We start from the raw sequence: 17,500 nt of genomic DNA, 5'->3' as shown, positions 1-17,500 counted from the left end.
TTATTTAAAAATGGTGGTGGGTGGTTCTTAAAAAAACTTTTCCCAAAACTTTTCCGCCCGCTCCCCTCCACCCTCCCACCCTAAAAAAAAAAAAAACCATAAATTATTAACTCTGACGTCGACGGACGTTTTTTTTTTTTTTTTTTTATAATCCGAAAAGTTTTATTTAAAAAAAAAATGAAGAGGAAAAAAAAAAGGAAAAATAATTTTCCTTCCAGGAGTTTAAAAAAAAAAAAAAACAAATTCAAAAATATTATCTTTCGTGGAAAAAGAAGTAGAAAAATAATGGGAGGAGGAGGGGGAGGGGAAGGGGGGGAGAAAAAATGGCAAAAAAAAAGCTTTAACTTCGATAAAAAAAAAAATAAATAAATAAATAAATTTTTTTTTCTTTTTCTGTTGTTGCTGTTGAATGAAAAGTAACGGGAGTAATGGCGTAGAAGAAAAGATAAATGAAAGCAAATTTACCAAAGGAAAAAAATGGGGAAAACTTTTTTTTTTTTTTTTTTTAAATGGCGGCACATTACATGGTTTTGACGTAACGAAACAAAATGAAAATGAAAAAAAAAAAAGAAAACGTGACAGCTCAATACGAAAACGAAAATAATATTTATATAAAAAAAGAAAAAAAAGAAAAAAAGTTTTCCGTTTTTCCTCACAATTTTTTTTTTTTTTTATACTTAAGAGTATGATGTAATAACGACGAAAGAAAAACGAGTGTTGTTGTTGTTGTTGCGATCGCGGACACTAACATAAAACTATCAAATCGGTTGAATTTCTGAACGTACTCGCGCACGATTGCGACGTTGCAATTTTAAATGACGCGGTCAAAATAACTATTTTAACGGTTTTTCCTTTTACTTTTTTAAACAAAATAACGGATTGAAAATTGTTTTCGCGTTTTTAAAAAAGCGTTTTATTATAATTATTTGTAATCGAATAAAAATATACGTTAAATTCATTTAAATTTAATCGTTTTGATTGAATAAAAAGCAAAAAAAAAAAAAAGTTTTCGAATGTGCCTACATGCATACCTATACATTTCCCCCCCTCCCCGGTTTGTTTACGTCGGTTAAAATCGTTTTTTCAACTTTAAAATATTATAATATTATTAAAAGAGATGACAACCCGGTTCTATAAATTTATAATTTATTTATTTCATATCAATGAACCTAAATAAAAAAAGAAAAATTTTATACGTTATTAAATATAATAATAAATTATAATAATGATGATAATTTAAAATGGCGTACCCACCAAAAAAAATTTTTTTTTTTTTTTTCACGTAACATTTATTAAATCATCGATAATAAAATTAAATTATTTTTAAAAAAATTTATTTATTTTTAATACGGTTTAAATAATAATAATAATAATTTCTTTTATTATTATTATTACTATTATTTTAAACTAAATAAATCAGAATTTAAAAAAAAAAGTGAAAAGAAAAAGGTAGGAGACGTTAATTTAATTATTGTCATCATAATAAAAGTATTGAAAGAATAATAATAATAATAATATAAGTTATGTTTAACGTATGTTAATATTGAACCACACACGCACACGCACACACGCACGAAAGATGGTTAATAAAAAAAAAAAAAGGAAACTTAAAGATATTCAATAAATTTAAAATAAAAAAAAAAAATTTTTTATAGCAAAATTTTACGACTTTAAAAAAAAAAAAAAAAGTTTAAAGTTGTGGTTGTTGTTGTTGTTGTTGCGTTTTACTCTCGTTTTTTTTTTTTATATTATTAAATAAAATTTGACGGTTAAGATAAAAAAGAAGAAGAAAAACCTTTTAAGGATATGATTTGAAACAAGGTTTGAAAAATGTTTAAAAAGTAAATTTTTATACGTTTTACAATTCCCCCCATCCCCCAAGCCCCCCAGCCCCTCGCCTTCCCATTGGAAAATCGTATGGGGGGGGGGACGTTAAAATAAAAATCACGTGATTGATTGATTTTAAATAAATTAAAAATAATGTAACGAATTTGTACGATGTGATTTTTTATCAATTATTAATTTTAAATCTTAAATACCGATAATGGAAAATCTTTACCGGAAACGGAAATTGTTTCTTTTTTATTTTAAATTCTCCGTCGTCGTAAAAAAAAAAAAAAAAATCAATATTTTCAATCGATAAATTATTTAAAAAAAAAAAAAAATGGAAAGAGTAAAATATAAAAAAAAATCACATTTTTCTATAGAAAAAAAAAAAAAGAAAAATTTTTCTTTCTCTCGTAGTTTCCGGTTTAAAAAATGTCTGAACTTTTTTTTTTTTACATCGTATAATTTAAATATATATATATATATATATATATATATATATATATATATATATACGTATAAAAATTATTAAAGGTCTCGATGTTATATATATATATATCACGTACGGAAAAAAAAAAGAAGAAGAAAAAACAAAAAAAAAAAAAAAAGGTTTATTGGCATTTTGCAAGGGAGAACGGATGCGGGGGGGAAGGGTAGGTTGGGTGGACAATGGTGGGGGAGGGAGGGAGAGAAGAAAAAAGAAGAAAAACGATGCGGGCTGTATTATGTATAAAAAAAAAAATAATATTGAAAATACTGATAACCCCTCATCATGTAACCATATAAATTATTAACCCGATAAGACGCCGGAAAAATTATCATCATTATTATCATTATTATTATTATTATGAAACGTTATTTATTTCATAGTAAAATATGCGTAGGTATTTATATATATATATGCAAAATTTTATCCAAAGTAAATAAAATGTTGATGTTTTAAATATGGATCTTCTACTTCCGGTTTTGATAGTTTTACATTTTCGTATACCGGACCGAAAAGTTTATCTAAATTGTTATCGTTATTGCTCGATACCCAACCGATCATACCTGAAAAAAAAAAAAAAAAAAACATCAATTACATTTATTTTAATATTAATAATAATGATGATGATGATGATGTTGATGATGATGATGTGGGATAAGAGAAAAAAAAGGTGACAGAAAATACAAATCGTAATATTTAAAGTAATATTTGCGTTTCGATCGATGAATTTTAAAATAAAAATGGCGTCGAATTTACAAAAAAAATAAAAATCGAAGGGGAAGGGGGGGGTGGCCCCCGTGATAAAATTAAATGGGGCCCCGAATTTCAATGAAATCTATATCGTTTCTTTTTTTTTTTATTTTATTTACGTGTCAATCGTGTGTTTATCGTAATTTTTTTTTTACTAAATTTATTTTAATAAAAAGTAATAATAATGATGATGATGATGATGATGATTTAAAAAAAAAAAAAGGAAGGAAAAGCTACGATTGCTAGAGGTTGGAAAAAAAAATTTTTATTTTATTTAAGAATTCAATTTAATTTAGTTAAGTTAAATTTAAATTTCCATAGGGAAATGAGTAGTAGTCAATCTCCCGCCAAAATATTTCAAAAGTAGAGAGAAATTTGAATTTAACAAAAAAAAAAAAAAAAAAAAAAAGAAAAAACTCATTTTCCCGAAGGTTTTTCCCCCAAAAACTTTTTGATTAAGATGGAAAATTTTTAGACAGAAAAATGGCGGAAGAGGAGGAGGAGGAAGAGGAGGGAAGGAGGAAGTTGAAAACGTGGAATTTTTATTTTAATTAAACCGTGGGGAGGCGAGAGAGGGGTAGTTCCAGAAGGAAGAAGAAAAAATAAATAAATAAATGTTTATGTATAAATACCTGATGTTACTCTTGGAAATTTTTCAATGTGAATATGAGCATATTTTTCAACTCTTTCTTCCAAAATTGATTTCTTATCAGTTTTATTCCATTGAAATATATTTAATGGATAACCTAACCTGGTTGCTTCTTCTTCCATTAATTGTCTGAAATTTTTTAAAAAACCCCATTTTTTATCCCAATCTTCTCGTGTTCTTCTTTCTCTTTCGTATAATTCTTTTCTTTTTATTTAAAACAAACAAATAAACAAACAAAAACAATTTAAAATTATTAAAAAAAAAAAAAATCAAATAATAATAATAATAATAATAATAATAATATTACCTCATTTTAAGTTCTATATTGAAATCCATTTTGCTTATTTACCATTATATTAATTTTCCTCGTCCTTTTACAAATTTTATGTACATAAATATATTTATAATAGTTAATAATAAAGTTATTGACTGTTTTTTTAATTCATCATCGTGTAAGAAAAAGTCTGGCACAACCTAAAAAAAACCCCCCTTTCCCTTTCCCTCCCTCCCCGAAAATGAACAGCAACAGCAAGAGAAACCAATAATTTATTATTTTATAAAAAATTGTCATGGTTACACCATAAACAAACAAACAAACAAACAAACGAACAAACAACACACATCCTGTAAATAAATAAATAGAATTTTATTAAAAATGTGAATTTTTTTTTTTTTTTTTTTTTAACAAAAGTTTTAAATAAATAAATAAATAAAATTACCTTCGTTAATAAAACTTACGATTAATTAATTAATTTTTAAAAACAAATAATAAATAAATAAGTACAAAACGTTTTAATAATAATAATAATAATAAACGTTTATGTATATAATTCGAACGGTTTAAATAAATAAATAAAACTTTCTTTTTAACAACAATAAATAAATTTTATTGTTTTACTTTTTATACAAGTTTTTTATTTATTTATTTATTTATTTATGTATATTTTCCTTCCATCCCTTCCTTCCTTTTACTCCCCTCCCCTTCCATCCCCCCTTCTAACCTTTCCCATACATAATTTTTATTCTCATTAAAATAAAAAAATATTTATTATTATTATTTTTTTTTTTTTAGTCTAGAACGTTCTATTATTATTGTTAATAAAAAAAAAAAAATTTCAATTTATCGATTTTTTTAAACATAAAAATTTTATTTATTTATTGTTATTACGTCACGACGTTATGATTAACATTAATAAAATATGTATTATATATTTATGAAATTTAATAAAATAAATTAAAATGGAAATTTTTTTTATTAAATCGTTTATATCACATACGAGTAAAATCTTATTTAATTAATTAATTAATTTTATCGATCCGTGCAGTTGTGTTAATTACGTTTTTGACTTTGTCAGAAATTATATAATTCCCAATGGATTTTAATAATATTATTATCATCATTATCATTTAAATAAATTTATTATGTATGTATTATTATTATTATTGATTTATACGTTTATCGTTGTTAACATGCAAATGATTTTCATTTTATTATTATTATTATTATTAGTTATCGTTGGAAATGTGTTTTGTTTTAGTCGAAAGAGGATTAATTTTACTTAAATATATACGAATTTGTAATTAAATTTTAATTTCCTTTCCTACGAGATATACGTTGTTGTTGTTGTTGTGACGTCATCACTTAAATGAATTTTCCTCAAGTATACATATACATAGGAAACTATTTGTTATTATTCTACTACTTTTATCAATCATTTTACCGCCGCGAATTTTTATTTATAAACAATAACAATATTTTTTATATTAAATAAAATATAAAATATTTTAATTAATTAATTAATTAAATTTAAAAATAAAAAATAAAATAAAAAATTTTTTTTTGTTTGTTTATTTATTATCGTTAAACGAAAACGTCACCACTACTGACACCTTGCGGTGAAACGACGAACTAAATCCCGTTTCCTTTTTTAAATTAAGAAACTTGAAAGAGAAATTTTTAAGTTTTTTTTTCAAATTGACCACAAATTTTATAGAAAAAAAAATTATTTTGTATTTAAAAAAAAAAACAATACAAAGGATTACGTTCCGAAAAGTTTTTTGTGTAGCGGTGGAGGTAAATTTTCCGCCCATTTTAACGGATTCACCGAAACTATGACCATTTCTTCACCCTCTAACCAACTTACTGAAACTATATGCTAGAAAAAATTTTAAAAAGGTTTTTCCACCGTCATCATTACATTATTATCAATATCTCTAAATTGAAAAATAAATTTTTTTGTATGAAAACCAACCTTTGATTTTTTAATTACGTTAAATAATTGTTTTTTATTTACGATCGAACTCGACGTGTCTTCTCCATCGTGTAATTTCGCTTGTTTCGCTTCGCTTTTCGACACCACCTAACAATAATAATAATAATAATTTGTCAAAAAAATTAATGAGTACAAGAGTACAAGAGTTGAGTACAAGAACTCACGTTATTTTTATCGAAAACGCAAATATACGAATCGTCGTGTACAATCAAACTTGAATTTTTTCTCGTATCGAATGTTATGCTCGATATCGTCGTGTGTAAATGACTCGAAAGAGTATCGTCGAGATTTTTAGAAAATTGCGTGTACTGTCTCTCTTTTAAATCGTATTCGATTATCTAAAAATAAATCCTTTTTGAAAACGAAAAATTTATTTACGACAAAAAAAAAAAAAAAAATTATAAAATTACCTTTAAATCCGAATAAGCGACGACAACTTGATGAGATCCTTTTCTCATAGATATGGCCGTTATGGGAACGTTATGTTTTGGCAAAGTGCAATGCAAACTCCAATCTGATATTGACCACACGGCAATGTTACTGCTACAATCAGCTGCTATCAGGTAACAGGTATCCGACGGTACCGTCAAGTGAGAAATCGTATCGGTAAAAACTACAATTAAAGAAAAAAAATAACATTTTGGAAATATTTCCAAAGGTAAATTATTAAACAATCAACGCCAATTATTTTCATTTTGTACTTTTATTTTCCAACGGTTCGATTGTTTGCAAAACGTCCGGACCTGTTTCATTAACTTCTAATATATTTATTTCGTTATTTTTCGTTACCACTGCGCAAAAATTTTTTTCTTTCAACTGATAAAATTGTATGAGTCTGCAAGGTCCAAGGTTATCAGACGTCGATGGTAATTTAATCAATGGCATAGTTTCTTCCTGTAAAACGATTTTTAAAAAATTCAATATGTCTGTTATTCTTTTACATACATTTTACCGGCATGAAACCTTACAGGTGAATATTCAAAAAAGCTGATGGATTTATCTGTGGAATAAGCCAAGAATCGTCCATCCTCGGATAGGGAAGCTGATATTATGACGTCGTTTTTCTTTGCGTTCAATTGCAATAATTTAATTTCGTTTTCATCTAATGGTATAAATGAATCGTAAGTATCTTGATCGAGAGAAACTTGTCCCAATTTCCACAATTCTAAATGTGTTAAATGCCTGAGGAGAACATACTTTTTGGATGAAACAAAAGTGGAACAGGGTCCCTGGAAAAAAATTTAACAAATTTAAAAATTTTTATTTCGATATTTTTCCCCAAGTTATTTTTTATTATAATTTATTATTACCTTTAAAAGAGGAGGAAATTTAATAAGAACTTTTGGTGGATATGAACTTAAGGCTAAATAACCATCAATACCACCAGAATAAAGTTTTTTATCAGATGATATAGCTAATGCTCTAACATCATGTTCATGAATTTTTCTTTGTCCTCCTTTAGCCCATTTTCGTCTTCCACCAGAATAATCGGAAACCTTTCCATAAATTACTATTAAAGGGTCTACACCTGGAAACAAAATAAATAAATTTTTAAAAATGTTTTTAAATGTTTTATTTGAAAATTTTTATGATAATAAATACCTGCACAATACACAGCAGATTCATCATCTGTTAGTGTCAACGATAATATGTCAGCGTCATGAGAATTATTACTTTCGATTTGTGCACCGATTTTACCATCCCAAAAACAAAGACAACCCCTAATTAATGAAAGAAAAAAATAAATAAATAAATATTTTAATTAATATTAAGAAAAAATTATAAACATGTGTCTTACCGAGAATCACCACTGATAATTGTGAAGTCACTTGTCACTGATAAGCACCATACAACTGTTTCCTGATTATTTTTATTTCTTCCAGTCATCATTTTGTGTATTGCATGCCCTGTTTCAACATTCCAAACTCTGATTACATCAACTGATCCTGTTACTAAATGCTGACCGGATTTGTCCCAGCACAGGCATAAAATTCTACCCTGTTGCTTATCCAAAAATTTATAATGTTCTAATTTATCTTCTAATATTTCTAATATGTTGATGTAACCATCTTCAGTACCACACTATTTTTTTTTTTTTTTTTTTTTAAATAATTTATTTTAGTAAATTTTGTATGAAATAAAAAAAGTAAATCTTAAAATTTAGTTACTTACTGCGACTAAACCTTTTTTTTCATTTATATCGATACACCAGGCTGGTCCACCTGTTACATATTGGGAATACTAAAAAAAAGGTATTAATTGAGATTAACATAAAAAAAATAATTTTTTAGTTCAATAAAATAATCATATTACTCACTAAAATTGATTCATTTAAACAATTATATTCAACTATGTAGCCTTGCAGTCCACAACTAAACAATCTACTACCGTACCATTTTATATCTTCAATAGAAAAATTTAAACTAGAAAAAACTTTTTGCAGGTAGGGTGTAGATCCAACATCCCAAATTTCGATTGAATTATCCGATCTGAAAAATAAAAAATAAAATTTTGAAGCTATCTAATTAGTATCGTACATTCACACAAAACTTTAAAATATTTATTATTAAAATTTCACACATATTTTAAATTAACATAAAAGTATTTTTATAAACATACCTTGACAGAGCCAATTTTTTCTTTTTTCTCTCGAGAGCCATACAATGTATGGCTCTACATTCTGGATTGTAAAACCGAACGTTATGAGCAAAAACTTCGGCTTTACCCATTTTTTTATTCGCAATAAATTACAGTGATACAATTAAAATAAAGCGACTGATTACTAAAAGCACATGCTCAAGTCATATTTACGGTTGAATTTACCACTTCGATAGTATCGAGTTCGAGATTTCGATATATCGAGTCGTAATTCATTCAATGCAGCTTTTTATTGCCGGGCTTAACTTTCAGATTTCCAATGCACTTAATTTCATTACTATCATTTCTATTTAGTTTTATTGTATGCGATTAATATTTTATCCAATCCTTATTATGTACAATATCACAGGCAATAATTATTTATTATATTTTTACCAAAATTTGAATTAGTAAAATATATAACCATATTTTGTTCGATTTATTAAAAGTAGGTGTATTGTAATGCAAAAAATATTATTCTGACCTTAATGAAAAATCCTTCAGAAGTTTTCCACATCTATTAAAATTACTTAACTTATGATAAGGATTTTAAAAATACTTTCATAAATGAAATTTCGTAAATTGTTTAATTTTTTTTTTTTAGGTTTTAGAATTGCTAACTTTCATAATGACATCCATAATAAAATTTCAAGCCATATCTGGAGCAATGGATGAATCTCCTCCTTGCTTTATATTGCAGGTATATTTTTTTTACTTTCATAAAAAATCACATTATCTTAATCATTTCTACATTTTAAATTTTTATACAATTTTAACTATAGTTATTGAAGTATGTTTTGACCATTACAACTTTTGAATAACTTAATTGAACTTTAGGTTCAACATTTAAATTTCAGTCCGATATTTTTTTAATATGTTAGTTAATACATAAATTATTATAAAATATTACAAACATAAGTTTAAAAACTTAAAAATTAACAATATAAATGTTTTTGATTAAAAATTTTTCAGGTGGATGAATTTCGTTTTTTGCTCGATTGTGGTTGGGATGAAAAATTCGATCAAGAATATATGAAAGAATTAAAAAAACACGTACCTCTTATTGATGCAGTTATATTATCTCATCCTGATCCCCTTCACTTGGGAGCTCTGCCTTATTTGGTAGGAAAGTGCAGTTTGAGTTGCCCCATATATGCAACCATTCCAGTCTATAAAATGGGACAAATGTTCATGTACGATTTATATCAGTCTCGTTACAACATGGAAGAATTTGATTTGTTCACCTTGGATGATGTGGATGCAGCATTCGATAAAATAATACAACTGAAATATAATCAAAGTATTGCCATGAAAGGTAAAGGCTATGGAATCACCATAACTCCACTTCCAGCCGGTCACATGATTGGTGGTTCCATTTGGAAAATATTTAAAGTAGGCGAAGAAGATATAATATATGCTGTGGATTATAATCACAAAAAAGAAAGGCATTTGAATGGTTGTGAATTAGAAAAAATTCAAAGGCCTTCCCTTCTCATAACTGATGCTTTTAATGCAACCTATCAACAGCAAAGAAGAAGAGTCAGAGATGAAAAATTAATGACAAATATATTACAAACTCTAAGAAGTAACGGAAACGTGTTAGTAACGGTTGACACAGCAGGTCGTGTTTTAGAACTTGCACACATGTTAGAACAATTATGGAGAAATAAAGAATCCGGTTTATTAGCTTATTCATTAGCATTTTTAAACAATGTCAGTTATAACACGGTCGAATTTGCAAAATCACAAATCGAATGGATGAGTGAAAAATTAATGAGATCCTTCGAAGGAGCAAGAAATAATCCATTTCAATTTAAATACGTACAATTATGTCATTCTTTCAGCGAATTATCCAAAGTTCCAAGTCCCAAAGTCGTATTGGCGAGCACGCCGGATATGGAAAGCGGTTTTTCCAGAGAACTTTTCCTACAATGGAGTTCCAATCCTTTGAACAGTATTATTTTAACAAGTCGAACATCTCCGGGTACCTTGGCTAGAGATTTAATTGAAAATGGCGGAGACAGAATCATATCTATAGAAATAAAAAAAAGAGTCAAATTGGAGGGTGAAGAATTAGAAGAATATTTTAAAAATGAAGAGGAAAGAAGGGAACAGGAAAGGGAAAACGTGGACGTGTCATCAGATTCGGACGATGAATTGGAAATGATTCAAGTTTCGAAAGGTCGCCACGATTTTTTAGTTAAAGATTCGAAACCTCATTCGGGATTTTTTAAAACGAATAAAAAACAAAACGCCATGTTTCCATTTTACGAACACAAAGTTAAATTCGACGATTACGGGGAAATAATAAACCCAGATTTTTACAAATTGGAGGGGGAAAAAGAAAAAATGGACGATGTTAAAGATGAAGCCATGGATGAGGAAGAAAGAGTGGAAGATCAAGAAGTTCCGACAAAGTGCATAAGTTACACGAAAGAAATAATGATAAAAGCTCAAATACAATTCATTGATTTCGAAGGGAGATCCGACGGAGAATCGATACAAAAAATTATAAGTCAAATCCGACCGAGACGATTGATATTGATCAGAGGAACTGGAGAAAGTACAAAATCTCTCGTGAACATCGTGAGCAAATCGACGGATGCGAAAATATTTGCACCGCAAAAAAAATCCGAAGTCGTTGATGCCACGACGGAAACATACATATACCAAATAAGGCTCACGGATCAATTGATATCTTCCCTGTATTTTCAAAAGGGTAAAGAAGCGGAAGTTGCATGGTTGGACGCTCAGGTACTAACAAAAAATCGAAGTGCGGATGCTAGGCCTTCGGAAGAAGAAATGGAAATTGACGAAGAATTAAAAGATGAAATTTTAACGTTGGATTTATTACCAGTCGAAGACATACCCGGACACGAAACATCTTACATAAACGAACTTAAATTATCGGATTTTAAACAGATATTAAATAAGAACAACATTAATTGTGAATTTTCCGGGGGTGTTTTAAGGTGTTGTCACGGTTCGGTTGCCGTGAGAAGACACGAAGCGGGACGTGTCATACTCGAGGGATGCCTTTCCGAAGATTATTACAAAGTTAAAGAATTACTTTGTCAACAGTACGCCATTGTTTGATCAACACAAACGAAAGAAACCCGACATTGTAATGAATTCTTTTTGTTTCAAAACAATTTTACAAAATATTTGTTTATTTATCAATCGCTAAAACAGGCGGCTGTGGGCTGTGGGGGGCTCGGGTGGTGGTGGTTGTAATGATGATGAAACCACATTTGATCACCTCCCCCCCCCCCCCGATTCGCTTCATAGTTGTAATAAACTTAAACAAATCAACATGAATTATATACACAAAAATATTTTTTTTGTTTTTTATTTATACAAAAAAAAAATCGACAATGAATTCATCATTTAAATATGAGTTTTTTTTTTTTTTTTATGCTATCCTACTCTCAAATCGATCCTTTTCGAATTTTCCCTTTTTTTTTTTTTACATTTACGTAATCGACCGTGAAAATGATAATAATAGAAAGAGAGAGAAAGAGAAAGTGAAAGTGAAAGAAAGAAAGAAGAAAATTAGAAAAATGAAATTATTTCGCAAATGTATATATAATTAAGATACACACATTGCAACATACAAAAACTTATCACAGAAAAAGTATTATTAATACATTCATTCATATACATAATATAACTTATCACTTACAGAATAATAATAATAATAATAATAATAATTAATAAAAACATGTATTTTACTCATGATAATAATAATAATAAAGGCTAATAAAATTATTAAAATTTGCGGAATGATTAAAAAAAAAAAAAAAAAAACCCTCATCATCATCATCATTATTATTATTATTTAAAAAAAAAAAAATTTGTTTAATTTTGACGATTTTAAATAAATACGTATGTTTAACTTATGTAAAATTAAAATTTTTTAAAAATCCTCATTATTAACTATTATTTATTTATCAGAAACCCACTCCCCACCCGCAAAAAAAAAAAAAAACGATCATGTTAATTATTTATTTATTATTAAACGAACTTTTAATTATATATAAAATGTTTAAAATCGGATATTAATAATAGTTAAAGTCATTTTTATAAATTATAATCATTCCGCTTTATATTTTTATTAATTAATTAATTAATTTCACATGACGATAAATAAATAAATAAATGATAAAACAATTATATGCTACTACTGTGTCACTAATAAATAAATAAATAAATTAATAAATAATTTTTTTTTGTTTTAATCCGTGGAGTCATAGTTTAATATATAAATATATTAAATAAATAAGTTAAAAAGTATAAATAAATAAATATATATATATATATATATGTAGTCACGGGTAAATAGCTTGTTCGTATATATATATATATATATATATGTGTGTGTGTGTGTGATAACTACCTACGGATAATATTATATATTTATATATACGCTTGTATTTTCATAATAAAAATTTTTTTATTTTTTATTTTATTTTAATAACGTTTATTATTATTATTATTATTATTATTAATATTTAATTTCATACAAAAATCATTTATTAAAAATTAATTAATTACGGTTATTTATTATATATATGCGTCGATACACACACACACACATTATTTAAACGATTATTTTTATAAAATAAATAAAAATAAATCGAATATTCATAATAATGATAATAATAATACATATAATAATATTTTTTTTTTGCAAATTAATTAAATGATTTTTTACAGAATTCAAATAATAATAATAATAATAATAATAATTAGTTTAATTAAATAATTAATTAAATGTTGTACGATAGTGTTAAATTTTTGTGTGTTTTATTATTATTATTATTTTTTTTCTTTGGCATTTTTTTTTAAATTTAAATGTTCAATGATGTAATAAATTTAAATTTAAATTTAAATTTAAATTATCAATTTTAAATTAAATTGAATTTTAAATTTAGACTAGAATTAAAAATACTTTTTTTTAATTTACATACATATAAAAGTTGTACGATTGAAAATTATTAATTATAATAATAATAATGATAAAATTACGAAATATTTAAATTTGATTAATATTTAATTTTTAAATTGTATTACATTAATAATAGTGATGATAATAATAATAATAATAAATATCATCGGAGTATTTAAAAAAAAAAAAGGGGGGAGTGGACTAGAAATGATAATTTCTGATAAGTTTCGACGGCATTTATTTATAAAAATTTTTTTTTTTTAAATTTTGTGCAAAAAAAAGAAAATTGTAGCAGTAGTAAAAGTAGTAGTAGTAGTAGTAGTAGTAGTAGTAATGATAATAATAATACTTAATAATAATTTTGGCCGTCCTTTAAAATTTTTTCTTTTTTTTAAAAATTTAAACTTTTTTCAATTTGAGCGTTTTCTTTTTTTTTTTTATTTACTTTTTTAAATATCATTTCCAAATTTCTCGTGTTATTTCTTTCCCTTTTTTTATGTAAAATGTAATAATAATAATAATAATAATAATAACAAAAAATTATTTTATAATAAATCCGCGAATAATTGTTTTTTTTATTCAAAATTTTTGTGCCAATAATACTTTTTATTATTATTCAAAAATTAATTAACTTTTAACTTATTAATTAATTATTTTTTTTAAAAATGATTAATAATAATAATAATTTATTCATCCTTATGTCCGTATTCGTTTTATGTATATATGTATGTATGTAATAATAATAATTTGAATAAATTTTAATTAATTAAAATAAATAAATACATGCGGTTATGATGACAAAATTTTTTTTTATCTAAATTACATTTAATTTTGCCACCATTAACCCGTTATATGGTGGTGAACCTGAGTATTTAATGTGTCCAATGGATTAATAACCACATCTTTTTTTTAATATAATAGCAAAAAAGCAATATTCAAAGTTATACACACACACACGCAGACATTTTTCTTTTTTTTTTCTTCTTATTGGTAATTTATTACTCATAAGCGACAATAACTTCGAATAAGTTCACCGATTATTTTGACTAATTTTTTTTAAACGAATATAATGCTGACAATGCTTAATGTAACATCAATTAAATGCTTTCTAATAAAGTCAAAAAACGAAAATAATAATAAATAAAAAACTACAGCTTTTCTTTTCTTTCCTTTTTTTTTGGGGGGGGGTGGGGGGATTTTAATAAATTTTACATAAATTAAAATTAAAAAATTACGACACGAGTTTATATTGGGCAGTGACTAAGTTGCTGTGAATTAAATAGACGAATAAGTTTTTTACCTTTTTTTTCTTTTTTTTAAAGACTATCATCATCATCATTAAAAAAGAAAAAAAAATTACACGTAATGCCTACAATAATAACATAATTAAATAGTTTTCATGCTAGCAGTGAAGTAGTATAAATGGATTAAACGCAAGGCTAAATCAGAATGTCATAACTTTTTGTTTTTACACGGATCATGCAGACTTTGTTCTTATTTTTTTTTTTAATTCCAGATTCTTAGGAATGAATCCCAGGACCCGGTTGCAACGGCCATACCGTCATCAGTGACTCCGAGACAGCTCACGCGATTATCGTGACCCGCCAATATCCCCGCCCTTTCACTTTTTATTGAATCCCAAACGTTGCAATTGAAATCATCGTAACCGGCTAAAAGAAGACGGCCGGATTTGCTAAATGCCACGGATGTTATGCCGCAAATAATATTATCGTGAGAATACATTGATAATTCTTGATCGGCTCTAATATCGAACAATCTGCACGTGGCATCATCTGAACCTGTCGCAAATGCTTGACCGTTTGGAAAAAATGCAATCGCGTTTATATCGGATTCGTGACCGGGAAATGTTTGCTTGCAACATCCCTCACGGATGTCCCAAAGTTTAGCCGAAGCATCGCACGCGCCTGATACAAATGTGCGCATATCGGGAGACAGAGATAAACTCATAACGTCACCCGTGTGCCCCGTGAAAGAGGTACATTGTTGACCTGTTTCAATGTCCCAAAGGGCACATGTCATATCTCCAGAGCTAGTTACAATTTGGTTGTCATCTAAGAAACGACAACAAGACAAATAACCCGTGTGACCAGGTAATTCTCTTGAAACTCTGACATTGCCCTCCCTAGTTTTTAAGCTGTAAATTGAACATATATTATCCAAGCCTCCGCAGGCGACAAATGATCCGCTGGGAGCATAAGCACAAGTCATAACCCAACTCGACCTCAATGGTATGGCATGGACTTTATTAGTCGTGTAACTGTCCCAAACTATGAGTTTACCATCTTGAGATGCAGACACCAAATTTCTCGATCCGGAATTCGAGTCAGAACCCCAGTGCATTGCATATATTTTAGCAAGATGTCCTCTTAGTGTTCTTCTCGTTCTCATTTGTATTCTTCCGATGGGTTCCATGTTGGCTGTTGCTTGAACCAAAGTTGTGTCGCATGCTGCTTTTCTGGCATCTCTAATGCAATTTTTAAGAGTTTCAGCCTCTTGACGTAAGCTATCTAGTTCATTCATTTTGAAGCTTGATACTTCACTGGAAAAATTTATTGTTAATAATATATTAAATTGTATTAAAAATGAATCAATTAATAAGAATATCAAAGTGAAAAATTACCTGTTAATAAATCTTCAAAAAAAAATCCAATTTAAAAAAAAAAAAAAGTGTCTTGTTTTAATAATTTTAATATTATGTGAGAAACCTTGTATAAATTATAACAATTCAATCATTGAAAATAATTTAACATTTTAGTAAAATGATAAAAAACATTTGAAAGTGGGGGAAAAAACCGTTAAGGACTAATAATATTCGATAATAGTTTTAAAAAAAACGACTAAACTCGAATAAAAAAAAAAAAAAAATTAATTAATCCGGTGATCACGTACGCCAAATCAAAATATTATATAATAAATTATTATAACTCTTTTCAACACAAAAATCAAAAAACTTTTTTCTTTTTTTTTTTTTAAAAAAAACAAACAGTTTAAAATAAAAAATAAAACAAATTGATAAAAACACTGATATTTAATTTATAAAAAAAAAAAAAAACACATCAGCGATTAATTTTTATTAGAAATTTTCCACCGACAACCAACCAACCAACTCCCAAGTCAATCGACGAAATTCCTGTGCTCAAAAATTTTTCTTTTATTTCCTACAGCATGAAGAGTGAGAGAGAGAGAGAGAGAAAAATTATTTCAAATATTAATTTACTCAACGGATTTAAAAAACTAATATCGCGATTATTAATAACATTTGATATTTATTATAATAATAATCACTTTAAAAACAATTTTAATGAATACAACCCTTATACATTAAACCTTTTCATTTTCAGTAAACGCCATGACACATAGAGCGCGTTCAGAAACTCATTTCTTCCAAGTCAAAAGGTTAAAGCTGCAGAAACCCTCAATGGCAACAACAAAAGAAAATTTTTTTTTGTTTTCGTTTCTTATTTATAAATTTCCTCTTTTAATAATTCCATAACCTTTATAAAAATTTTCTTTTTCCCATTATTTTAATTCGAAATTTAAAAAAAATTAATAATTATCTGTAATCTTTAAACCGAAAAAAATTGTTTTGCCTTTTTTACTAAAACTACATGTAATGATTATCATTATGTATGGCACTTTTTAAATGACCTTTTCAAAAGAATTAAGTGTCTGTCTGTTTGTTTGTTCCCTTACCTTTTATTAATTTAATTAATTATATTAATTTTAAAATTATTATTAAATAAATATTTGAAAAGTAAAAGAAAAGCAGGGATTAGGATATTTAAACCTATAAATAAATTCCAAAAAAAAATTATTTTGTATTTAATGGTTAGTCATTTTAATAGTTAATGTATATCATAAGTTACTAAATTTATTATTATTATTATTGTTATCATTATCGATAAAGT

The 17,500-nt window shown here is 26.6% G+C and overlaps 4 protein-coding genes across 4 annotated transcripts; 1 reads left to right on the top strand and 3 right to left on the bottom strand.

Annotated features, from left to right (window-relative positions):
- Window positions 1-2,737: 2,737 nt before the first annotated feature.
- On the bottom strand, window positions 2,738-3,835 carry Phum_PHUM521700 (uncharacterized protein; the record flags this gene model as incomplete). The annotated part of the gene is made up of 2 exons (XM_002431287.1): window positions 2,738-2,877; window positions 3,697-3,835. The coding sequence occupies 2 exons, from the start codon at window positions 3,833-3,835 to the stop codon at window positions 2,738-2,740; spliced, it is 279 nt and encodes a 92-aa protein (XP_002431332.1).
- Window positions 3,836-5,752: 1,917 nt separating this feature from the next.
- On the bottom strand, window positions 5,753-8,715 carry Phum_PHUM521690 (Cirhin, putative; the record flags this gene model as incomplete). The annotated part of the gene is made up of 12 exons (XM_002431286.1): window positions 5,753-5,869; window positions 5,966-6,073; window positions 6,151-6,324; window positions 6,397-6,599; window positions 6,688-6,880; window positions 6,955-7,215; window positions 7,297-7,514; window positions 7,589-7,707; window positions 7,785-8,068; window positions 8,159-8,227; window positions 8,304-8,475; window positions 8,606-8,715. 12 exons carry the CDS (start codon window positions 8,713-8,715, stop codon window positions 5,753-5,755), a joined length of 2,028 nt encoding a protein of 675 aa, XP_002431331.1.
- A 536-nt stretch (window positions 8,716-9,251) lies between these two features.
- Phum_PHUM521680 (Cleavage and polyadenylation specificity factor 100 kDa subunit, putative) lies at window positions 9,252-11,719 on the top strand (the record flags this gene model as incomplete). The annotated part of the gene is made up of 2 exons (XM_002431285.1): window positions 9,252-9,323; window positions 9,596-11,719. 2 exons carry the CDS (start codon window positions 9,252-9,254, stop codon window positions 11,717-11,719), a joined length of 2,196 nt encoding a protein of 731 aa, XP_002431330.1.
- A 3,358-nt stretch (window positions 11,720-15,077) lies between these two features.
- Phum_PHUM521670 (guanine nucleotide-binding protein G, subunit beta, putative) lies at window positions 15,078-16,112 on the bottom strand (the record flags this gene model as incomplete). The annotated part of the gene is made up of 1 exon (XM_002431284.1): window positions 15,078-16,112. The coding sequence occupies one exon, from the start codon at window positions 16,110-16,112 to the stop codon at window positions 15,078-15,080; it is 1,035 nt and encodes a 344-aa protein (XP_002431329.1).
- Window positions 16,113-17,500: the final 1,388 nt, after the last annotated feature.

This window comes from Pediculus humanus, genomic scaffold, assembly GCF_000006295.1.
Source record: "Pediculus humanus corporis 1103172108284 genomic scaffold, whole genome shotgun sequence".
NCBI classification, from domain to species: domain Eukaryota; kingdom Metazoa; phylum Arthropoda; class Insecta; order Psocodea; family Pediculidae; genus Pediculus; species Pediculus humanus.
This window is presented reverse-complemented; position numbering and strand designations above follow the sequence as displayed.